The sequence below is a fragment of the Sebastes fasciatus genome, chromosome 11 (assembly GCF_043250625.1).
Source record: "Sebastes fasciatus isolate fSebFas1 chromosome 11, fSebFas1.pri, whole genome shotgun sequence".
NCBI lineage: Eukaryota > Metazoa > Chordata > Actinopteri > Perciformes > Sebastidae > Sebastes > Sebastes fasciatus.
In genome coordinates this window covers 26,735,615-26,760,572 of record NC_133805.1, presented here as the reverse complement: position 1 = coordinate 26,760,572, position 24,958 = coordinate 26,735,615, and the positions used below count along the sequence as shown (strand labels likewise).

Below are 24,958 nucleotides of genomic sequence, written 5' to 3'. Positions count from 1 at the left end.
ACCTGCTAGGGGGCCCCGGGGACAAAAAATGCGAGGCTGGGCCCCTATTAGGGTCTGAGGTTATTTGATCGTTCGACAAGCAGTGCTGACGGAGTACACCGGCAGCTTTAACCTCCCCTTCCTCTTCCATCCACCCCTTCTCTATGCTGCCTTTCTACAGTATGCTGGAATACCTTAGGGCTGCAACTAATGATTATTTTCATTGTTGATTAATCTTTAGTTTATTTTCTCGCTTAGTTGTTTGATCTATAAAACGTCAGAAAATTGTGAAAAATGTCAATCAGTGTTTCCCAAAGCCCAAGATGACGTCCTCAAATGTCTTGTTTTATCCACAACTCAAAGATATTCAGTTTACTGTCATAGAGGAGTAAAGAAACCAGAAAATAGAAAATTTTGACTTGAATTACTCGAACCGATTAATCGATTATTAAAATAGTTGCCGATTAATTTAATAGTTGACAACTAATCAATTAATCGATTAATTGTTGCAGCAGTATAATACTTATTAAACACTTATTCATTTAGGAATATGCACAAATAATCTAAAATAATGACCCCTCTTCAGGACAGAGCCCTTATCAGGCAGGAAGCCCTTTTCATCTCAGTTGTTATTGTCCTTAATAAAACTGTGCTAAAATATTCACATATTATCAAAGCTACCACAGATCAAATTGTATATTTTATATGTGTAAAGCTGATAATATAAGTAAAGCGGTGGTTTCTGAGGCCCTTGGGGATCTGGGGCCCCAGAAAGGGTCAGTTGATAATTTAGATTAGTATAATTGGATTTTTCAAAACGTGCAGATAACTTTTTAATGATGTTTTCACTGTAAGGGCAACGACATTTCTTTCTCTATCAATAAATTAAACCATCTGAAGGGAATCAAATCCACACAAGTATAAAATATAACATATCATTTTAATAAGACCTGTCAAATATTATTTGTAAATATTTCTATGAATTGATCAGAATCAGAAATCACATTTATTGGCCAAGTATTTGTGCACATAGAATGACTTTTGGGACAGCTTGGGACAAGGATAACAAAGCTGGACAAATAGAGGTAAAGGAAATATTATACAAATATATGTAAAAAGCACCAAATATATAATTACAATTATAACTACCAAAGGATTTATATGCTGTAATCACCAAATGGTTTAGATGTACAGTAGCTCGATGCAGGCAAATGTTAGTAGGGTAACTTACTGACCACAAGAAAGTAGAATTTATTGACTTTTAAAGGAGAAATCCACCAATTTTACTCCTGAAGGTCAATTTAATCACCACAGGGAGTACTACTCAACCTGCAAACAGTTGGCACTTGGTCTTGGAAATTATACATTTATGACAGAAAGCGTTAGAAACTGAGGGCACGGAGTTTGAAAGAGGTGAGCATTTATTTTTTAATATGTCTCTTGTGAGTCCCTCAACTTTATGGAAGTACAATAAATTGCTAGAGGACCCCCTTTGAATACCATCTGGCACTTTGTGAGGTTATAATAAAATCTAACAAGTCTGACAAAAGTGCTCCTCACCAGTAGGTCCACCATGTTGGGTTTATTGTTCCTTAGTGTTTTGACTGCGTGGAAAACGTCCACAGAGCGCTGGTGTTGAAGCATCTCACACACAATGCTGATGGCACAGAATGTCCCACTTCGGCCGCCTCCGTTCCTAAAGTCGTCAAAAAGGAAATATAAATATCATTTAACACACGTTTAAGTTTAATATAGAAAGGTTAAGGTTGACAATAAAGCTGCTAGAGGGGTGAGGAGTTTCATGATGCAGTAAGGCTCTCCAGTCAGTAGGTGGAGATGTTTCATTTTTAATGGCAGCGCCGACTGAGCTTCCCTCTGCACTGAGTGTAGTGATAACTCACAGACAGTGGACCACAGTGCGTCCCTCGCCTCCGTCGTACTCCTCCTGCCACTTGTCCACCTGTCGGATTAGCTTGAGGAAGGAGCGTTTGGACATGGGCGTGTCTCTGTACATGGGCCAGCCCAGGAACTGGAACTGCTGCACCATCCGGTAGCCGTCCTGAGGCTGGAAGGGGAAGGACACACCGGTTATCCCAGGTTAACCCACACACACAGTAGGGAGAAAGGGGGTTAATCGCTGCTGTGCAAAGATGCAATCAGACTGTAAAGATGCAGCTAAGCCGAGCCTCGATGGCGACAAGTAGGACAAGAGGATGGATAAGGGGGCGAGGAGTCAGTGGAGAGATGAATGCGCAGATAGACGGGCTGATAGATGAGCACAGTCACAGCTGGAGACGGACAGTTAACACTCTGGATCACACTCAGACATATCAATCAATAACACTTGTCAGTGATCATGTGTGATTCGATTGCGTTCCACTTAGCACGGCGGTGGTGCCTCTGCCGGCCAGACGCCATTATAACGCGTTCATATGAGAGGTGGCTGTTGACTGTAGGGGTAAGGAGCTTACGCAGATGACTGCAGGTGACGCTGGTGCGGGTCACACCCCGCTCTGTACACTGATGTCTGGTAGCTCAAAATTAAAAGGTCAGTTCACCCAAACAACAACACAAAACATGATCAGACTTACCGGTAGTGGTATCTAGCCATGCAGATTGTTTTAGGTTTTAGGTTTAAGTTGTGAAATATGTGTCTCTGAGATTTTTTCCTCCACGTCAATAAAGAGTGAATTTGGTTTGTGGGGGTTCACATAATTGAAATATGAAATTTAAAAGCTTGTTTAACAACTTGTCTCTCCATAATCAGTGTGATTGTTGCTCTGGATGGTCGACACGCTGTCAGTAGCTTTTATAGGTACAATTTCTTCATTTGAAATGACTTCCAATAAAAACTGGTCTGTGAATTATCTAGTTCCCAATCTGGGGGCCATCTGTGCCCCCCCCCCCTACCCCCCATGGGAAACAGGATAAATCTGAACAGTCACAGGATGATTAAAGGATAAGAAAGAATTTATTTCTTTCACACAAATTTAGGTTGTTTTTTTCAGACTTTTCTTTTGTGGTTTTCTTGTAAAATACTGGAGACAAATCATTCAAATATAACTATCTGAGAAGGATAAACATACCCTTTGATTGAGCTGCTCACCAATCATGTTCACACACTGAGGTCTTAACCTGTAATTAAGGGTCACCATTGCTTTATTTTAAGAGGGCACAAGATGAAGAAAGATAATGGACCATTAGAGCAGGGATTCTCAAAGTTGAGTCCAAATGCAATTTGCATAAAATGACCCTTTGTTTAAAAGTATATAAGTGGTATTAACGTGATTAAAACTGAAATGTGTTTCTGTTTATCACTATGAAACAGGTCTGAAGTATTTAGGCTGAAAATGGTAAGCATACAGTATGCCTGATCGGTGTCACGATTCTGAGGGGGTCCTGGTAGAAAATGTTCTCTCCTATAATGCCTAGTTTACACTACATGTTTCTAGCCCTGATTTTCTGCTCCTTGACAGTGTTTGGAGCTCCCCGACAAAAGCCCCACATCAGAGCCAAATCGGCGTTGGCTCGCCGCTCGCACGTCAGCGCTAGAGCGTCTTTTGTGAACTGCTCAAAGACTCAAGCTGAGAGGCTCGCTGACGCCTCGCAGACATGTCCCAGATATCTAGCATGCTAAATATCTGGACCTGTCGGGGACTCTAGCCGCAAGCTACAGCCAATGAGAGCTCGGGATACGGGTTGAGGGGAAACCTGGGGGAGGAGGGGTCGCCTATAACAGTAGGAACTTTACTGTATGTGCTGCATTTGCAACACGGAGCAAAGTTGTTGTTGCACCTAGACGAATAAATAATAAAAAAGATGTGTGGAAACCGGTGGAAACAGCCTATTTTGTAAACACATGTTCCAACAACAACATCAGCAATGTGTCTCAAGTATGGCATCACGTCATTTACCGTGTATTTCTCGCGTGCGTTTTCGTGACAAAATATAGTTTGGAGACCTCATCGGGGATTCCTCCCAGTGAAAGATCTTGTAGTGTGTGACCTCCTGTTGCCAGTCAGTCATGTACTGTGAAATCACAACGACTTCAAGACTCCCGATTACAAGACAGGACAGCAAGTTGTGTAGTGTGAACAGTACTGCGATCTGACGACTTTTAAAGTTGTGAAATGTGAACTTGGCTTAAGGGGTCCCTGGCCCCCAAAAGTTTGAGAACCCCTGCACTAGAGCACTGGTTCCTGACCTCTTTGATTTATGTCCCTTTAAAACAAAGCAATTCTGACCCCTTGTCACAGGTTCAATATGTCTATGAGTTGTGAGCCGTATAAAAAAAGCAATTTTTCTACTTTAATTGTTTCCTTTCAATACTTTTTGGGGCCTGGAAACTACCAACAGAACAAGAAACGGACAGTTATTCGAGAAAAGTCAGGAAAATAGAGTAATGAGGGGGTTGTTTCTGAAATGACAGGTTGCGTAGTGTGCGTTGTATTGTGGTGGAAAAGGAAATCTCAGACTATATCTTAAAAAACCTGGACTGATGAAATCAAAACTATTCACATGGCTAGATGTCACGCAGTGTAAGTGAATGTGTTTTTTTGGGTGGACTGACCCTTTAAGGTAGATTCATGTTCTACCCAAAAGGTGTTGATTGAAGGAACAGTCGGAGAGTTCAACTTCCACCTTTTTAACTACGTGTGACAATTTCTCCAGCTGTCTAAAAGACACTGTGACTCGAGGCGATCACACCTCGGTCCAATCACTGGTGGTGCAGCGGCATAGTTAAAGAACAGAATGACTCTGCCTCCACACAGCTTGAATGGACAGGCCGGCATATGAGTGGGACGTGTGAGGCGTGCAGTCACAGAATAAATTGGCTGTTGTGATGCTCACCACAGAGAAGACAAACAAGTTGTAAAAGTTACAGAAGAAATGGGCAAAAGAGCAGAAAAACTGTTGCTTTCCCCTAAGCAAATCATTTTGTCAGTGTTTACCCGTGCTGCATTGTAGATCCGAAATATCCTGCTGATGATGTCCTCCTCCAGGTCGGCAGAGACGAACTCCACCTGGATGGGTCCATGGCGGTGGACTCCGTTTTCTGGCCAGTACTGTGGGCACAACTAAACAAAATAGGCACGTACACACACAAACATTCAAATGCAGGTACACCAGCACACACAAACACAGACACACAGACAAAACAAAGAGAAACAAAGAAAACGGAAGATGATTCATTAGTTTCAGAATCCAAACTAAACTAACCGAAGCCAGTGACATTGATGTCAAAGATGTTTATGTGGGATTACAATGTTTGAGGACAGGAATGAATAAGAAAGGAAGAGAGGAGGAAGGTGAGTTCATTCAATGTGAAGTGTTTTCTTTTGGCAATATGATGAATTGCTTCTTCACAGGAGAACATCCAGACAAAAGCTGGAATATATTTTTGATAGAGCAAACACTAAACACAGATGTGCTCTAAGTATGAGAGCTTTCTCCTAATCAACTGACCCTTTGTTCAACAAATCAAACACAGATTCCTGAAAGACCTTGACTAATTGTTCTCATCTCAGGAAAAAAAAACCACTCTCTTTCTTAAAAGCTGTTTTTTTGTTTAAAATGTATTTTTCAGTCAGAGAAAATCGACGAAATCTGCTTTATGAAGAAAAGATTTAATCAAATGATACGTTTATTAAAAAATGGTTGATAGAAAATTAATTGACTATTTAGATAATAGATTAACTTACCTGTTACTGTAAGATAACTATTTCAACTGCTCATCCATCTATTTTAATCACTGATTCATTGCTTTTAGCTAAAGCCCCATTTATCCAATAGCTATCTATTTGAACTATTATAGGGATAGTTTTTATAGAAGTATTGTTCGTTTTGAAGTGGGGTTGTATGAGGCACTTATCCATATTAGGTGTATTACCTAGATGATGGTTTGCGTACCGACGCCGGAGCAAAGCAATACAGTGCTATGGATGGCGATGGCAGAAAAGCATATTTTAGCCACCTAAAAGAAAGGCTCACCTAAAAAAAATCGATATCCGTTTAAGTGTACACTATATTTAGAATATTTTCACTGCTTTAGCTTGCCATCAGACAGCCCTTTCCTTCTCCTTTGCAACAGGGAACTGAACTGAAAGTGAAACGTATCTATGCTCTCTCCAAAGCCAAAAACAGTATAGATACGTTTCACTTTCAGTTCCGATCGCCATCAGAAAATATTCTAAATGTAGCGTACACGTAAACTGATATTGATTTTTTTAGGTGGGCCTTTCTTTTAGGCGGCTAAAGCAGTACTTTGCTTCGCTCCCGTGCTGGTACTCCTGTCTGTTTCTCCAAACTGGGGACACACCGACCGTCATCTACCGTACGTAATACACCTACTATGAATAAAACTCATACAACCCCACTTCAAAACACCGAATTATCCCTTTAATACATTATGGCTATCTGTTGAGACTTCTTTGTTTGCAAACTATTTTTCACACTCAGTCGTTAACCCATGGTGTTACAGCTGACACAATATGTGGATAAGCATTTTTTTTAATGAAGTCATAATTTCTGTTTTTCTTCGCCATAATTTGTAGAGGCAATCTCTCCATGTAGCCCCTGGAAATTGCAGAAGTATTCTCTGGGCTACATATACCACTGGTTGAAAATTATAAGTAATTTATCAAATCAAAATGCCAGCCAGTGGATCTGGTTTCAGCTTTTGAAGTTTGAGGATTAAAGAGGAGCTTTTATGCTCATTTTAAGATTCATACTTGTATTTCGGGTTTCTACTAGAATATGTTTACATGCTTTAATGTTAAAAAAAAACTTTATTTTTCTCATACTGGCTGTGCTGCAGCACCTCTTTTCACCCTCTGTCTGAAATGCTCTGTTTGAGCTCCTGAGCCCTCCACTCCCTGAAAAAAAAAGTCCAGTCTGCTCTTATTGGTCAAGTGGCCCACTGTTATGATTGGTCAACCGAACCAAACTCTTTAGATTCTGCTCCAGCTCCACTCTAACTAGCTTTGTTTGAGGGCGTGCCAAACTAGCCGCCAGGCAGGTTTTATGCAAATGTGTTACTCGGTGACATCACCACATTACAGAAGAAAAGGCGGGACTTCAAGCAAGACGTTTCAGGCAGTTCAGGAGCAGTGTTTCTGTGCGGGAGAGTAACAACCTTTGGCGTGGACTTTGGGCTTTGTAACTTTGCAGACAAAAAATTATATAACATACAAGCAAAGTCGAAAAGCACAAAAGCATAAACGTCCCCTTTAAGATGTCACCGTGGGCTTTGAGAGACTGTTGTGATGTGTATTTTTTGTATTTATCTTTGTATTTACTGTTCTTACAGTTTAAAGAACACAATTGGTAAATCAATAGAATTATGTAGAATTAAAACGATTGCATAGTCGTCTCCCTAACTGAAAGTATTAAGAAGCAGTGAGTGTTGAAAAGTGCAGCGAAAGAAATCAACCCCTGGGACGGCGTCATAAGAGCTGAAAAATCTCCCCCATTTCCGCTCCTCAGGAGAGAAATCCCAGTTAAGAACATGCACCTGCAGAGCACACCGCCGGCCTCACGGCACTAAATCAGACTAGTGGAAGCGTACAGATGGACAGACATGCCTACATGCAGAGTCATGAACAAACAAGGGAAAAAGAGACTACCTGAGAAGAATGCAAATAACAGGCCTGAGCATATAAATGGACACACATACTGTATACGCTCACTTTTCTTTGTCTAACACAAACACATTTACAGTCTGTGTGGCAGCGAGAGCACCACTTCCTAGCTTCCTTTGAAAGCCTGTCAAAATTTGACAAATTCAACAGATGCAAAAACAAAGATGCTGATGGAGAAGATAGTAAACCTCCACATCCCTCGTCTCCATCTATGCCAACCCCCCCCCCCCCACCAACACCCCCGTTCCTCCCTTCCCACCTGTGCTGTTTCCTTGGCTGGCTGGCTACAGTGAGAATATTGAATGAAAGGCCTTTTCTATCCAGCCAGTCAGTCAGTCACCTAGTGGAAGGGGATTTGGATGGGGAGAGCAAGCCTGGCTTCAGGCTTTGATCCGCGGGTGTTATGACAGAGCCTCGGGCTGAGAAATCGGGATAGTCTCTTCCACAGGCCTGTCTCTCCATCTACCCGCGCTTTCATGGCAAGTCCTTTTCCACTCCACCTCATTTCAAACATATATTGTATATATGTGTGTTTGCCAGCACAGATAGTTTTTTTTTTTCCTGGGTTCATACTGAAAGAAAACAAACAAAAAAAGCAATCTCTCTGAATCCAGTTCCCACGCTGTCCTTTTGTGTGACTTTATTAGATACAGAAAGGAACTGCTTCATCTGTTTGTCAGTGTGCTTCTTCCAATATCCCTCGAGGATTATTTTGTATATTGTATGTGGGTGTTTATGCTCGCGTATCAGGTCGGGTTTACCTGGGCTGGGTCGACGTCGTTGAGCATCACTATGGATGTGCAGTGGTAATCCAGCACCAATCTCCAGAAATCCTTCACCGTGTTTGGCAGCGGGTGCTGGGTCACTATGAATGCAGACGGCTGCTTGTAACTCTGGAGGAGACGGAGGAAAAAGAAGCAAAAGATTTGAAACACTGTCGCTAAATACACTTCATGCATATTATATAGCACGTAAACTGACAATTTCCCAAGAATAAACCATTTTAAAATGACCTCCATCCTTTGGCCTGCTTCACACTGAGTGCTGTTTTCTAATGGAGATTCCATGTCTGGGGAGATTATATTAGGACGCTGCACTTTTAATGTGGTTTCTGGCTCGCCCACTGGTGACGGAGGGGATCCTGTACCCGAAAAGGTCGCCTGCTCAATCCAGGCAAGAGCCAAAAAGTCCATCACTGGACATGAGCCTTGTCAAGGTGTTCTCTGTTAGGTCCACCCTGAATACATTTAACACTTGGGAATTGCTACACATTGCATTTAGGGTTTATTTTGTGTGGTCCTGTGGTGCATTTAGTTATTGTGACAGATAGCACAGCTGTTAAGGTAAGTCAAAGTCTATTGTCAAGTATATTCTTGAGGGCTAGTTCAAATTAAAGCTAGGGTTGGTAATCTTCTTCAAAAACCTTTTTTGATATATACTGTATGTTGAAATTCTCATTATGTCCAAAAAGCAATCAGTAAATCAAATGCTCTGACAAATTTTTTTTTTAAAAATCAGTGGCTGTCACAGGACTGTAATAAGTCCTTCGGCGTTTGGGAATGACGCTGTAGCCGAGATTATTCGCTCCAAACCAGTTGATGGAAACACGCCTAATGGGCATTTATTTTTCTGCAACATTTCAAAATTTTGTTGACATTTGAATGGAAACACGGCTAGTGTTGCCGACTTGCAACAACAGTCAACCGTCTGACTTTCTCTCTAGATTTAGGGACTTTCAGAGCTAGTACTGCTGGCTGCTTTCATTGGAGACGAGTTGGCAACACTGGGCTGTGTTTTTTGGTTGGATCATTTTTTAAATCTAGAGTACTCTTGCTAGTTTCTCAAGATTACCAACCTTTCAAAAAATTCTTTCAATGCCGTGTTAATAGCTGACAAAACAATCCCGCCTCAAGGTTTTTTCCTTAGCCGTTTGATCACATCACATGTTCTTTGTCTGCAGATGGAGTTTGCTGTTTATCGTGACATTGACATTGTTTGATTCGAGATTGTTTCTCAATTCCGCCGTTTCCAAAGTAAAAAATTAATGTTGATCTTTAAAAGCCAACCGAGACAAGAAGTCCTTCAAATTCTATTGTCATTCTATGACAACTCCATCTGCTGATGAAGATCTCGTGATGTGACTACAACCTCCAGAACAGCTACTGAATGAACCGGGCGTTAAGTGGGTCTATTTCTGTTGGGTTGCCGAGGTCAAGATTTGAAACTTTGAACCTTCATTTTTGTTTTTACATTTTACCAGGTAGAAACCTGAGACTTGAATATTTTTGCTTTCAAGCTTCAAGTCCTTGGTTTTGTGACATGAGTCTGACTCCACTTATACTCTCCATCTCTCCATATATATTTGTTTTTTAACTTATTCTCTTACTTTCTGCAAATTAAATTCCAGTGAACATAGTCCTTTTGTCTGTTAATGTCTTCTCTTTGTGGGTGGGTGGGTGGCTGGGAAGGAAGCGCTATGCCTATTTCATATAAATTTGTTGTTTTTTGTCTTGTGATGCGTGTCCCTTTCACTCGCCATCCTGTGGTATGGCGGTGTGAACGTGAAAACTAAAAGTCCTTGAATCCTTGAAGTAAAGTTCAAGTCACAAGATAATAGTTCTGTCTCAAGATATTTCAGGCATGATGGATTTCCAAAACAGGAATTTATTTTCTATTTATTTGTTAAGAGAAGCCCATTGTATAAGAGGCTGAAACACTAATGTCAGCTCTCAAAGTACCCTTAATATACCATGATGTTTTCCATTAACTGTCAAAGGCAAAATACCTGCTTTGACATCACTGATTAGACTAGAAAAGCAACATGTGGGGAAGTATCAGCTCACACAGAGAGAGGCATCTGCAATTACCTGCCTTGTGACTCAAGTGTCAATTTATCACATTAAAATCACAGGAATTCAATTAGCAAGAACTTCAATAACGCTGGAATGTTCCTTTAAAGGGATAGTTCGGGTGTTTTGAGGTACTTATCCATAGTAGGTGTATTATTCACAGTAGAAGATACAGATGATTTACGCACGGAAGCAAAGAAATGTACTGCTGTGGACGGGGACGGCAGGAAAACACATTTTAGACACCTAAAAGAAAGGCTCACCTAAAAAGATCAATGTAACAGGAGAGACTTCAGAGACCAAGTCCAAAGCACACTGGAGCACAGGGATTTAAGGCAATCAACTTTATTAGAAGACTAATGTTTCGACGCCAACTGTGACTTTTGATTCTTATACTATACTTAAATCCATGTGCTCCAGTGTGCTTTTGACCTAATCTCTGAAGTCTCTCCTATTACAAGATTGCCCTATTCTGTGAGCACCGGACAGGCCTACTATTCCTTGTGAAACGGTTTAAGTGCGTCTAACCTCCTTTCTTCACTAAAAAAAAATCAATATTAGTTTAAGTGTATGCTATACTTAGAATATTTTCACTGCTTTACCTTGTCGTCCAACAGACCTTTCTGGGAACTGAAGACGTTATCTATGCTCTCTCCAAAGCAACCAGACTCCATTGAAAAAAACTGTAATTTTACCTCGCAAGAACACGGGGTTTGCTGGGGTACTGCTGCTTCGATCGGTTAGTTTGTTTCTGCTACTGTGTGACTTTGGTGAATCTGAACTAACCAAAGTCATACAATAACACAAACCAACTAACGGATTGAGGCAGTGATAGACCAACAACTCCCGTGTTCTGCGAAGTAAAATTACTGTTTATTTCAATGGAATCTGGTAGCTTTGGCGAGAGCATAGATAACGATAAACTGATATTTAATTTTTAGGTGGGCCTTTCTTTTAGGTGACTAAATATGTTTTGCTGCTGCCCTCGTTCATAGCAGTCCATTACTTTGCTCCCGTGTTGGTACTCCTGTCTGTTTCTCCAAACTGGGGGCATGCCAACTGTCATCTACTATAGGTAATACACTGACAATGGATAAGTACCTCATACAACCTCACTTCAAAACACCCAAACTATCCCTTTAAGTGACTCTGTAAAGTCAATATCCCTAAAATAGGAAATGTTCTCGTGAAATGATCTTGTCTGCATTTGACTCTTACATCCATGAGCGCAGCGTTGATGTAATTGGAGCTCTCCCCGTCGATGGTGATCAGGAAGGGGAGGCAGCGGTCTGGAGGGAGGACATCCATGCAGCGGTTCTTCTCGTGGTTCCTGGGCAGCAGGGCGATGCTGCAGTCCTCCACCCGCAACGTGGGAGTCACCATATTCAGAGTCTGTCAGGGTGGAAGCAGAATTACGCGCTGTCATACCGATGCTCGAAGGTAGGCACTTGGCTCCTGAGTGTGCTAATTATCTCCCAATATGGTAATTAACAATGCAATTCTTTAATCAGGTACATTAGCGATAGCTCTTACTCCCCTGATGCGATCGTGATGAAACTTAGGGGGGCGATGCATCTCATATAACACTGATTGGTCCAAGGAGGGGTGCTGCTATTACAGATTAACGCAAGGTGATATATTTGCCATTGATTGGCCCAGAGGGGGACTGCGCCATTCATCAAGAGACAACATGTTTACTGTTGTTTTGAACTTATCCTGCACTTGAGGTAATGCTTTATTAGGGATTTGCAAACAGAGCTTTATTGTGTTTAAGTCTCACCCTGAACTCCTCTTTGATGGGGCTGGAGTTGGTCTGCGGGTCCAGGCGGTTCATGTCGTAGTACACGGAGCGGAGCTGACTGGCGGGAATGGTGGTGTCGCCACAGAGACATGCCTCCAAGATGGCATCATGGATGAAGACATACTGCTCCTGCAAAAAACAGCATCCTCATTGCGGATCTATCAGACTCGTAAAACTCACGATGACGAACAAAATGTGATTTTATTTTCACCAGCAGCAGAAATTCATGAGCCAGTGTTCCTCTGCGTTTTTGCTAGAAGAATTCAACGACCTTTCCACGACCTTCCCATGATTATTCTTTACCCCTAAGGCGGTTTCTGTGACTAATATTTGTCATTGTCTGTGTTCAAAGGTTACATTACATATTTTTGCATATTTTAGGTGTGCAGCTGATTTAACTCTCATGACATTTTAAAAACCTTAAAATATTTAGAGGCTTGGAAGAGAGTATTTTCTTAAATTCAATGACTTTTCAGGTTTTTTCATGACCCCTGTCAAACCCGGGTGACGTTAGCCAGGTTGTAACATCATCGACATTATTGTCAAATCAAGGCTGACGTCTTAACAACAAAAACAACCCCTGCTGTCCTCAACTTCATGCAGAGCAAAACTGGAAATCGCGACACATTTCCTCCTCCTCACATCAGTCAGTCAAGCAGTCGACATGGTGACACAGCTTGAGGCTTGATGCAAATCTATTCTGAAGTGACATTTTCAGCTGACACTCCCTTGTCACTTCGGACCAAAATCCGCGCACATGCACAGGGGTCACTGATTTACAGATTTACAGGGAAACGTGTGTTGCCATTTGTTAAGTCTAGTGCAGAACGTGAACTGCTGACCTGAGAGTTTGACTAGCTCCGGCTGGGTCGGCGGGTCGGCGGCTACGCGGCGCTCAAACCAGCATCCACACATTGATAGATCTTATCCGAGCTCATAAACTATAAACAACAACAAGGCTTTTCATTTCCGCGGACAGATTAAACCACGTTGGAGAGTTAGTGTCTGGCCGCGGGCTGAGGAGCCGTGCCAACGAGCCTGAACACCTGCGAGGGAAAACACACACTTTGAAGGTCACTGAATTTGAGGCGAGTGACTCAGGGTGAACAACATTTGGTCTCCAGTTACTCAAATCCCAATTCGGACGTCAACGATGAAACATTTGCCCATTAAGTCCAATGACGCCTGTGATTTAAAGGGAATTACGGGGAAATGATGCATCCAACGAGACTATGGACACCTCCAGATGGCCGGTGTTCAGGAAAGCGCAAAGTCCTTCGGTAGCCCACACTGGCATAGAGACGGAGGATGAGCCAGGGATGTTTTCAGCCATCAATATGAGCTAAATGCTCTCAGTTACAAGCCTCTAAACCCTTTTATTATAGCATGTATTGCCAGGCACTTGTGCTCAGCATCCTGGGAAATAGTCATGGTGTGCACTTCAATAAATGTCTTTTGTGAGAAATGATCATAAAAATGTAAAAGTTGTAGCCATAAGTACATCTGCTGTAAATATAAACACTTTGATATTTCAAGCAGGTCAAAACAAGCACTGAAGAGCACTACAGTCGTCACATAGAGGTCAATTATAATTTTGATAGTTTAGTTACAGAATGAAATATATGCCTACTGTTTGAAAAATGTGACACTTGAACTGGCACTTGAAAAATTAAAACTAATTATGCTGCATTTTAAAAGATAATGGGCATCATTAGTCACTGGCAAAATGCCTCAAAATCTTTACAGCCTGGATCACTTATCCTGCAGAAATATTGACTAATAAATGTCAGGTAATGATTAATTTTTCCTGAAAATAATACAGGTTTTTTCATAGAAGAGCTCCTTTCTTTGCCATTAATTCTGAGCATTTGTTCTGGAGCACCAGAGAAGTGGGGCTTATGCTAAGAATTACACGCAGATACTAGTTAATCCACATTAGATGGCAACAGCCTGTCGATCTGCATCCTCACTCTTCCTTTTTATTCATGAGTCTCTGTGGGCAGGCCCGGTTCTGCTGAGGCCACTGTGGGACCAGATTTACCGTACCTCAGTCTGGACCATGTTGACCCGCCGCGAGCGCAGCTCCCTCACGCAGTTGTAAATGTCCACCACACCCTCTCTCTCCGCCATGTCCAGCATGATGTCGATGACGATGAAACAGCCTGTCCGTCCCGCCCCGGCACTGATGGGAAACACACAGATTGGAAACCTCAGGGATGCAATAGAAACACTGATTTTATCCAGAGGAGTAGGACACCTAGAGTTTGACATTGGAAATACCTATACCATAATTAAAATATATGAAATATGAGTTGGTTTTTTTTTGCTTTTAATTGCCATATTTTAAAGGGTTGGTTCACAAAAATGTATTTATAACTTATCTCTAGTGGTATCTGACTGCGAAGATAGTTAAAGTGAAAGTTTGTAACATTTGAAAGAGGAAATCTATTCGATTTTTTCTCTAACAAATGAAAAGTTGAATTCATGAGCAATTCAATACACTCAGGGTTTTATAGCTACAGCCTGGCTTGGTCTGGCATGACCACTAGCGTATAGTGGCTAATGTTAGCTTATGTTACAAATTTTAGCTCAAAATTGCGATTTAACGAACATCACTAAGTCAGTTCACAATTCTTGTGCTACTCTTACATTATGTTTTTATCATGTTTTAGCATCTATCATTACCCTGTCATTTTCACTTGTGGATGCTATTCAGCAAAAGTCACATAGTCTCGCTTTAAAGGTGCAGTCAGTGTGTAGGATTTGGCGGCATCTAGCTTTGAGGTTGCGGATTGCGACCAATTGAAATTTCTCCCGTGTGCCAAGCGTGTAGGTAAACTACGGTAGCAGACGCAAAAATGTGAAAACGCTAATGGCCCTATCTAGAGCCAGTGTTTTGTTTGTCCTTTCCGGGCTTCTGTAGAAACATGGTGGTCGGCTCTGTGAAGAGGACCCGCTCTGTATGTAGATATAAATGTCTCATTCTAAGGTAACGAAAAAACACAGCAATTCTTATTTTCGCCTGATTATGCACGAAAGAAAATATAAGTATTCATTTCTATATTCCATTTCTGAAAATAGATCCCCCTAAATGTTACACTCCGTTCCTTTAACATATTTGTCTCTTGAATTTCTGCCTCTGCTTAAATTCAATGAAGGTGAATGTGTTAACGGCATTGACAAATTATATTAAAAACAATTAAAGCATCATGTCTTTCCAAAAACATTGTCCCTGTACTTAGGATAAACCACAGATTTTGGACTATTTATTTCGATACCACTAGCAGTAATTGAGTAAATATGTTTGTTTTGTGATTTTGTTTGTAATTTAGGTGAACTGACCCTTTAAGAGCAAAGGAACTTTTGAAGACAAAATTATTTTACTTACTAACAATAAGACTGACAAAAATGTCACTCATGTCGGAGGAAATAGTGTTGTTCTTTATATTCTTTAGGTTGATCTTTTTACAGTCTGGTTTGTGTCCACAATATTGGCTATAATCTACAGTTGTGCACAGGTCTACTCTGCACAACTCTACAATCTACAGACTGAATAAAACCAGGGAGAATACTATCAACTACCTGGTAGGACAGATAAGAGGTCTAGTGTACAATGACTGGTTAGGCAGAGTAGGAACAAAAGTATGAAAAACAGAGTAGTCAGTTCCAGTGCACACCAACCTGCAGTGAATCACCATGGGCCCAGCATTGGTCAGAGTCTTGGACTTGACTCTCCTAATAAAGCCCAGCAAGCCTGTTGCGTGATAGGGCACCCCGTGGTCCGGCCACCCCGTGAAGTGAAACTGTCGGATCTCCCGGATCTCATGGGCCCCTCTCTGAGGAACAGAGTCATCATGTTAAACACACAGCAGAAGACGTCGGGGATGTGGTGAGAAGACAGTGAAGACACAGTGTGCAGACGATGTGAGAGGTCTTCTAAAGCAAACAACGAGTTGGATTGAATACAAACACACACTTCATGGGCAGAGTCAAGGAGGGGGTTGAGCAAAGTTTCCATTATCTCCCAGCAAACAGGATGTTCAAGGCTGCTGTAGCCTTATTTCTTTATCTACTTTAGTACTTCTCAGGCATGCCTTCCCTCCAGGGACACAGTATTATATGTCACATCTACAGTGTAGACCACTTCACAGTTCTACTGTAAACAGAAACATTCCCCGTGTTCCAGTTTATTCACTGTCAGTGCAAGGAACCTATAAAAAAAGGAAGGGTAATTACGTGACTGAACTCACAGAGCAGTTTTGTTTTCAATGACTAATAACTGTTAATGATACTATAATATTCAAGAGAACTAACGCTCTCTCGATAATGTTTCCTATTATTGTCAGGAGGTTTGAAATGCCTAATAAATCTGGATGTTTATATTGGTACTTGCGAAATTAGAATGGCGTCACGATGACTTAATGAATCATCCTCCTTTTATAAATTCCTTGGTTGCAGCGGTTGCATCCGAAATTCCATACTAACATGCTATTTAGTACGCTTAAACAGTATGTGAGATTTTTTAGTATGTTTGAAACCTTAGTATGAAAAAAATAGTAAGCAAATTGCATACTATTTCTGATGAAATATTACAGTATCCAAACGCTGGACACTACGGTAGCATAAATATCCAACAATGCGGTAGTGACGACAACGTTCATAACAGGCGTTGACGGACAGCTCTGTAACGTTAGTAACGCTTCAATTTAAGTGTAAGTCTAAGATTCCACTTTGTTAGGCGTAATATATTCTCTAAATTTGTTTAGATTTTATGATTCTCACACATCATTTGGTCACATGAGGTTGTCACGGGTTACCATGACGACACGTCTCCAACCGGCAAGGAGGCTCTAAGGAAGTGACAACGTAAATTACTGCTCAGTGCGTCCGAAAAGATACATACTGCTGTTTATTTACATAAATTAATGTTGAACAATAGTACACTTAGGCTTCGTCCGAAATCGCATACTATATCTACATACTCAATAGTTGTATAATTTCTTATCGTTCAACATGCTTTTGTGTGAATAAACAGTATTATGTATCTTTTCGGACGAACCGAGCAGTAATTTATGTCGTCACCTCCTGAGAGCCTCCTTGACGATTTGGAGACGTGTAACCATGGTAACTCGTGCCAACCTCATGTGACCAAAACAACGATTTGTAAGAATCAAAGTCTGAATTAACTCAAAATATATATTACACCTAGAAAAGTGAAATCTTATACTTACAGTTAAATTAAAGCGTTATTGATGTTACAGAGCGGTCCGTCAACGTCTGTTATGAACGTTGTCGTCACTACCACATTGCATTGTGGGATAGTTATGCTGCCGCAGTGTCCAGCGTTGCATACTGTAATATTTCCCCAGAAATAGTATGCAATTCGCATCCTATTGGTTTCATACCAATGTTTCAGACATACTAAAATACCTCACATACTGTTTTAGTATACTAAATAGCATGTTAGTATCGAATTTCGTACGCAATCTTATTGTAGTGCTTTGTATGTGATTTCGGATCACATCAGCTGACAGTTAGTAAACATGGATCCAAGCTGTTGCCTAACCATGCAATAATCTGGACACTGCGAGTATAACATTTTTAATAAGTTTTAGTAAGTTGTGATTGTAACTTAAATTACTAACTGTTTGTTCTTCAACATGAATTAATCAACATTTAAAGTTAAACAGCGGGAACCTAATGGTTAGAGAGAGTCTCAATGGGTCCCACTGGGGAAACCTGATTTAAATAAAGTGAACAGTACATGCTGTTCTTCCTTAGCAACAGTGTTGAGGGTAATGTGCTACTGTGAACTGCATTAGATTACTGTGTTTATCTGGTCTGTTTCCTTACTTTTTTAAAGTTACTATGTGTGGAATTGTAATTGATTATATCATCTTTCATATTATTCTGGGGGCATGCATCGTTGTTTGAATAATCCTTGTGAAAATTGGTACGATCCATGTGTTGCTTTCACCTCAGTGTGATCTGTGGCATGGAGGTTGGGAGCTGCATGCAATACTGCCTACCAAACAATCCAAATATCAATACTATTAAAAAAACTAAAAAATGTGTTAAAAAAAATCTAAAATTCTGCAGCTTATTGTGCAGGATCATGCTGGCTGTTGCTAGTTGAAAACAATTTGAATGAGAGGAATTTGAGTAATTTTAAAACAACATTTGACAACAAGTTTAGCAGCACAAGTCATATTGCTATGACTTTAATAAGCTGTTTTATAACGGATGCATTTGAAACATAACATCACGTTGCAGTTGCAAAGAAACTTTTAAAAGTTGCTTGTGAATTAAGCACATAACCCTTAAGTCAAACTGCAATAGTCAAAGGTTAAGGTCTAGTACCGAGACCTCGAGAACCGAGAAGTATGCATACATTTCAGACCTCTTAGTGCACAATGGAGGGTAAAAAGTGTACCTTCTCTACAGCAAAGGTCCTGATGACGTACTCTGACAGCAGCTCAGTCTCTATCAGCGTCACCTTGATGTCTCTGTAGATCTCAGTGTCGTCGGGCCAGTACTTACAGCACTTCACCTTAAGAGTGACAAAAGCAAGTGATTTATAACCACATGCACATAAAACTGCAATGCATTTCCATTTCCATTTCCACAATGCTTAATTTCTCCCCACACACCATCACAGCTTATTTGAATGTCGGCAAGTTTGCACGGCATAATTTTTTTTCCCGCAGTAAAGATAATTGTCCCCTGGCATATGCCACCTGATATTTCAGTGAGGCATTTCTTTAAAGTCAAAATGAGATTTTCTTCACATTAGTTTCAACCGCTGGTCAAGGATCTGCTGCAAATGGGATTCTTATGTATCGATGGAGAGCTCATTCTCACATTATTGCTTTTTCATTCTCACATCGATAATGTGAAAATGAGTCTAAAGGTAGACCGTGCAGCATCTGGAACAGAGCAGAATGAGACACTGAGGGGTGTGTAAGATTTGTCCACCTTAAGTTTTTGACTACCGGTGCGGAGAAATAGCACAAAACATTAAGAAAATAGTGTACGACAATTGGATGAGGGAGATATAATGACAATCCAATAATGATATGAAATAATAAACCCTCAGCTGTTTAAAACAGATTTCCCAACAGAAACCTAAAACACCCCACTGGAAATATTACTTGTATTAGGTATCATAAGATACCCTCCTTCTCCCCCCGTTCAATTAAACTGAAGATACTGGGGGAGTGAGGCTGGTGATAGAGATTGAGATCATGGAGGTATATCAGAGAATGATAATTTTTGATGAGGGATAAATGCGACATCAGCCACAACCAGATTCAATTTTCATTTCTGGAGTCTACGCGCTGATTAGGAATGAAATGAGATTTTGGTTTGTGGAGTGACACAGACAGAGGGGGACTTTCAGGTCCCTCTCTCTGACACCCCTGATGACTAATCCCCGATGACAATCACAAATCCACCGTCCGCTTCCAGCCAGATTGAATTAGGCAAAAGCCATTACCTTATTAGATCACTCTGAATCAGGCGCCTGGTTTGGGGGGGGAATTAGCCTTTGGGCTAAATTATGCCAGCGTACACACAGATGTTCTTTTTTCGTGGGCACACTTATGAGCATGACTGTGTGTGTGTGTGAGTGTGTGCGCGCCACTTGAACTCACTCGCTCTATATGGATAGAGCGTATGGAAAAGAAGCACACGTAGCATCCCCTCATCACACACATCAGCACACCACCTTCCAAACCAAATCTCTCATACATCAAAGTACGCTGAGCGCCGCCCCTGTGTGCGAAACCAGCGGGACACAGAGGCTGTGTGTGTGCCAGGATTTCCCAGAGTTCATCAGCAACTGTGCCGAGCAGATGGCCCACTGTGATATGGCGGAGTGATTTTTATGGGGCCCTCTGAGGAGCCACCGTCACTGTGACCAACTGTGCCTGCCGCCCGCCATTGGACAAGGATCATATAACAGACGGTTTGGGGGCCGGGGCCCGCCGAGGACGGCACCGCAGCTAAGCAGGTGTGGAGAAGGTGTGGGGCGGGGCGGGCTGGGCTCAGCTACTGTAGAGGAACGGCCTAATGAGGTACCTAGAGATGGGCCCATGAATCATTATCAGCTCTGCTACATTTAAGCCCCACCAAAAATGCACATCAGCGAAATCAAGGTGTGCCAGTGTTTAAGGGGCTTTCGGTGTGAATGTGTTTAAAATTCTGGGAGAAAATCCCCTGGCAGTCAAAGAATTACACTGTACGTTAAGACCTTCATTTTCTCTTGATTATAACCTAACCGGGAGGAACTACAGTGCAAGTTAAGTGGAACAAATTAGGACTGAAGTAGAGTTTTTTTTTTTTTTTCGAGGTAGACCACATGCTATAGTGAAAAAAAAAGAAAAGTCAAGGCTCTAGCATTAGTTTGAACATTGTGAACCGTCCTCACCACTCAATAACAATCGCCTTTTGTCCAATGAGGACAACATTAAGAGATGTTTCTGGTAGGAGCTGGCGGCAACAGCGGAGTATAATCTCCTGTTATAGAGCCACTCAGATGAAACAGTACTCAGTTGCCTGGATGCCTCTGTGGTAATGAAGGCCATCAATCAGTTTCTTCTCACTTCTCACTGATCAGATAGATGGAAAAAGAGCTGGCGGCACGCGAGACCCATGCCTCACTAAGCCAGCATGTGCGCGCGCGCACACACACACACACACACACACAGACACACACAGAGACACGCACACACACACATAGAAACATCTGGGCACTGATGTCTGAACACACAAAGGCACTAAAAAAAGATAGCTCAGTTTGCCTTGAGATACAATCAGGCTGTCAGTCGACTGGGGGCAAGGTAATCTTATTTGAGATCTGCGGTTAGAGCGAACATCTAATTAATACCCACCCTGCCCACTTCCACCAGGTTTGTCACCATGACGATAGCTGCCGTATTCTCCTGCCAGACCATCCTCCAGAAGTCGAAGACCGTCTCCTGCATGGGGCCTTAGAGAGGGAGAGAGAGGGAATGAGTATTTTTTGAAGTCAGTAAATGACATGTACAGTCACTTTATTACATTCTCTATTGATCCCATTTTATAGTGTTTATTACAACAGAAGCTATTTTCCTTATTACAGACAAAATCCAGCTATTCTGTCCTCTTGACCTTCAAAGAATCTGTGTTTTTAGTTGTATACTCTGTCATGCATTGTACCTGGATTCTTTTTAACTGCAGGCTGTTTTTCTGATCTATCAATACATACAGACGTAGGCAAAGTTGTTGGTAACGTTCCGTTAAAGAGAGAAAAACCCACAATGGTCACTGAAATAACTTGAAACTGACAAAAGTAATAATAAATAAAAATTTACTGAAAATGAACTAATGAAAATCAGCTGTTGCTTTTGAATTGTGGTTCAACAGAATCATTTTAAAAAACAAACTGATGAAACTGGCCTATACAAAAATGATGGTACCCCTAGAAAAGATGTAAAATAATGTGACCATAGGGACATGTTAAACTAAGGTGTGTCCTGTAATTAGCATCACAGGTATCTTCAAACTTGTAATCAGTCAGTCTGCCTATTTAAAGGGTGAAAAGTAGTCACTGTGCTGTTTGGCATCATGGTGTGTACCACACTGAACATGGACCACAGAAAGCTAAGGAGAGAGTTGTCTCAGGAGATCAGAAAGAACATTATAGACCTTCATGTTAAAGGTAAAGGCTATAAGACCATATCCAAGCAGCCTGATGTTCCTGTGACTACAGCTGCACATATTATTCAGAAGTTTAAGGTCCATGGGACTGTAGCCTACCTCCCTGGACGTGGCCGCAAGAGGAAAATTGATGACATATTGAAGAGACGGATAATACGAATGGTAACCAAAGAGCCCAGAACAACTTCCAAAGAGATTAGAGGTGAACTCCAAGGTCAAGGTACATCAGTGTCAGATCGCACCATCCGTCACTGTTTGAGCCAAAGTGGACTTAATGGAAGACAACCGAGGAGGACACCAAATCATAAAAAAGCGAGACTGGAATTTTCCAAAATGCATATTGACAAGCCACAAAGCTTCTGGGAGAATGTCCTTTGGACAGATGAGACAAAACTGGAGCTTTTTGGCAAGTCACATCAGCTCTATGTTCACAGACGAAGAGATGAAGCATCCAAAGAAAAGAACACTGTACCTAATGTGAAACATGGAGGAGGCTTGGTTATGTTATGGGGCTGCTTTGTTGCATCTGGCACAGGGTGTATTGAATCTGTGCAGGGTGCAATGAAATCTCAAGACTATCAAGGCATTCTGGAGCGAAATGTGCTGCCCAGTGTCAGAAAGCTTGGTCTCAGTTGCAGGTCATGGGTCCTCAAACAGGATAATGACCCAAAACACAGCTAAAAACACCCAAGAATGGCTAAGAACAAAACATTGGACTATTCTGAAGTGGCCTTCTATGAGCCCGGATCTAAATCCTATTGAACATCTGTGGAAGGAGCTGAAACATGCTGTCTGGAGAAGGCACCCTTCAAACCTGAGACAGCTGGAGCAGTTTGCTCACGAGGAGTGGGCCAACATACCTGTCGACAGGTGCAGAAGTCTCATTGAGAGTTACAGAAATCACTTGATTGCAGTGATTGCCTCAAAAGGTTGTACAACTAAATATTAAGTTAATGTTACCATCATTTTTGTCTAGGCCAGTTTCATTAGTTTGTTTTTTTAAATGATTCTGCTGAACCATAATTCAAAAACAATATCTGATTTTCATTAGTTAATTTTCAGTGAATTTTTATTTATTATTACTTTTGTCAGTTTCAAGTTATTTCAGTGACCATTGTGGGTTTTTCTCTCTTTAACGGAACGTTACCAACAACTTTGCCTACGTCTGTACATTATATGGCCAAAAGTAACCCCAAGCTGTGTCTCAATCAGTGTACTTCTGTACTTACACTGCACTATGAGAACCCAGATGGTGTACACATAACGGTCAAAAAGTTGAGTGTGGAACGCTGGACACTTGTCACTCTTTAACGGCCGTGTCTAGAAGGTAACACGTAAATTGCAAAATTCTCGCGAGATTGTTAAGGTGAGGCATTGACCACGAATGGTTGAGGTTAGACATTGACCTCGAATGGTTAAGGTTTGGCATTGACCTCGAATGGTTAGGGTTAGGCATTGACCATGAATGGTTGAGGTTAGACATTGACCTCGAATGGTTAAGGTTTGGCATTGACCTCGAATGGTTAAGGTTAGGCATTGACCTCGAATGGTTGAGGTTAGACATTGACCTCGAATGGTTAAGGTAAGGCATTGACCACGAATGGTTGAGGTTAGACATTGACCTCGAATGGTTAAGGTAAGGCATTGACCTCGAATGGTTGAGGTTAGACATTGACCTCGAATGGTTAAGGTAAGGCATTGACCTCGAATGGTTGAGGTTAGACATTGACCTCGAATGGTTAAGGTCAGACATTGACCTCGAATAGTTAAGGTTAGGCATTGGCCACGAATAGTTAAGGTCAGGCATTGACATCAAATGGTTAAGGTTAGGCATTGGCCTCAAATAGTAGGATAAGGTTAGGGCAATAGTAATAAGTTTAGGATAGGGCGTCGGTCACCATCTTGGCTTTGTAGCGGAAGGGGATGTTCCAGCAGCAGTTGCTTTGGTGAACAAACACCGCACCATACAAATGTAAGTTAAGTGTAACTTAAGTATAATTTAACTAACTATAATGTTGTCAGATAGAGGCCATCAGTATTGTTTATCGGATAAATTTAGCAGTCTGTAATGATTTGGTACAGCAAACAATATCGTTTGCATAGATACCTGGCTAACAATGGCGATCGTCATCGCCGTGTTTGATTTGAGACAACACTACCCTTTAAAAATTTGTGCACTACGCAAGTAAGTACATAGTGTACAAAACGTACTACATGGAAGTGTACTAACGGAAGTATCTGAATTGAGACACTGCAAAAGTATGCGGTCACCCGAACATTACAACCATATGTGATTGATGAACATCAAATTCCACTGAGAAGACTTTCTACAAGACTTTGAAACCTGGCTGCAGGGATTTGCTCCCATTCAGCCACAGAAGCATTAATGAGGTCGGCCACTGATGTTGGGTGATTAGGCCTCGCTCACAGTTGGTGTTCCAGTTCATCCCTACAGTGCTGTATGGCGTTGAGGGTAAGGGCTCTGTGCAGACCAGTCAGGTTTCTCCACACATATCTGATACCCATTTCCACCAAAATTAACATGTATATGCAAGTTTTGTAAACATGGGCAAACCTGCTAAAAATAGGCGATAGAGTCCTTTCCAATGGCCAATAGACAAGTGTGCCTTTCTGGGTTTTTTTTTCCTGGTGTGTCACGTTCGACGTCAAGAATGTGCCAGAAAACAGGGTTAGTAAACAGTGAAACTGTTGCGGTAGTTGCTTCTTTTTTTCTGTTACTTATTCAGTCTCTCTTTCAAACTCTCAAACCAGAGTTGGTGATTGTTGAAACAGTGGAATAAACGAACAAAGAAGGTTTTGATGAGTTTTATTTAGTTTCTGGCGAGTTTGAATGAAGTGTGTTTCACAATGACCAACAAGGTAAAATTATGGTTTCTGTCAATAGAGTCTGGTAGCTTTGAGGAATGCATTTAACTGCTGTTTCATTTCACATCTAACTCAGTGAATTAAATGATTATTTCAACCAAACC

The 24,958-nt window shown here is 41.3% G+C and overlaps 1 protein-coding gene across 10 annotated transcripts in view; it reads right to left on the bottom strand.

Moving 5' to 3' along the window:
* LOC141777553 (receptor-type tyrosine-protein phosphatase mu) overlaps positions 1 to 24,958 on the bottom strand; it is a 192,157-nt gene that overhangs the window by 1,092 nt on the left and 166,107 nt on the right. For 8 of the 10 annotated variants that reach the window (XR_012595919.1, XM_074651918.1, XM_074651913.1 and 5 more), the window contains 10 exons: positions 21,161 to 21,258; positions 18,703 to 18,819; positions 15,951 to 16,105; positions 14,316 to 14,451; positions 12,249 to 12,398; positions 11,687 to 11,860; positions 8,381 to 8,512; positions 4,932 to 5,057; positions 1,881 to 2,044; positions 1,540 to 1,675 (listed from right to left, as the gene is read on the bottom strand). Coding sequence is in view for 9 of the 10 variants with exons in the window: in XM_074651918.1 (XP_074508019.1) it covers positions 1,540 to 1,675; positions 1,881 to 2,044; positions 4,932 to 5,057; positions 8,381 to 8,512; positions 11,687 to 11,860; positions 12,249 to 12,398; positions 14,316 to 14,451; positions 15,951 to 16,105; positions 18,703 to 18,819; positions 21,161 to 21,258 (1,388 nt within the window). In the remaining variant the exon portion in view is untranslated. The remainder of the gene's footprint in view (positions 1 to 1,539; positions 1,676 to 1,880; positions 2,045 to 4,931; positions 5,058 to 8,380; positions 8,513 to 11,686; positions 11,861 to 12,248; positions 12,399 to 14,315; positions 14,452 to 15,950; positions 16,106 to 18,702; positions 18,820 to 21,160; positions 21,259 to 24,958) is intronic. The other 2 variants (XM_074651914.1, XM_074651917.1) reach the window with 2 other exon arrangements.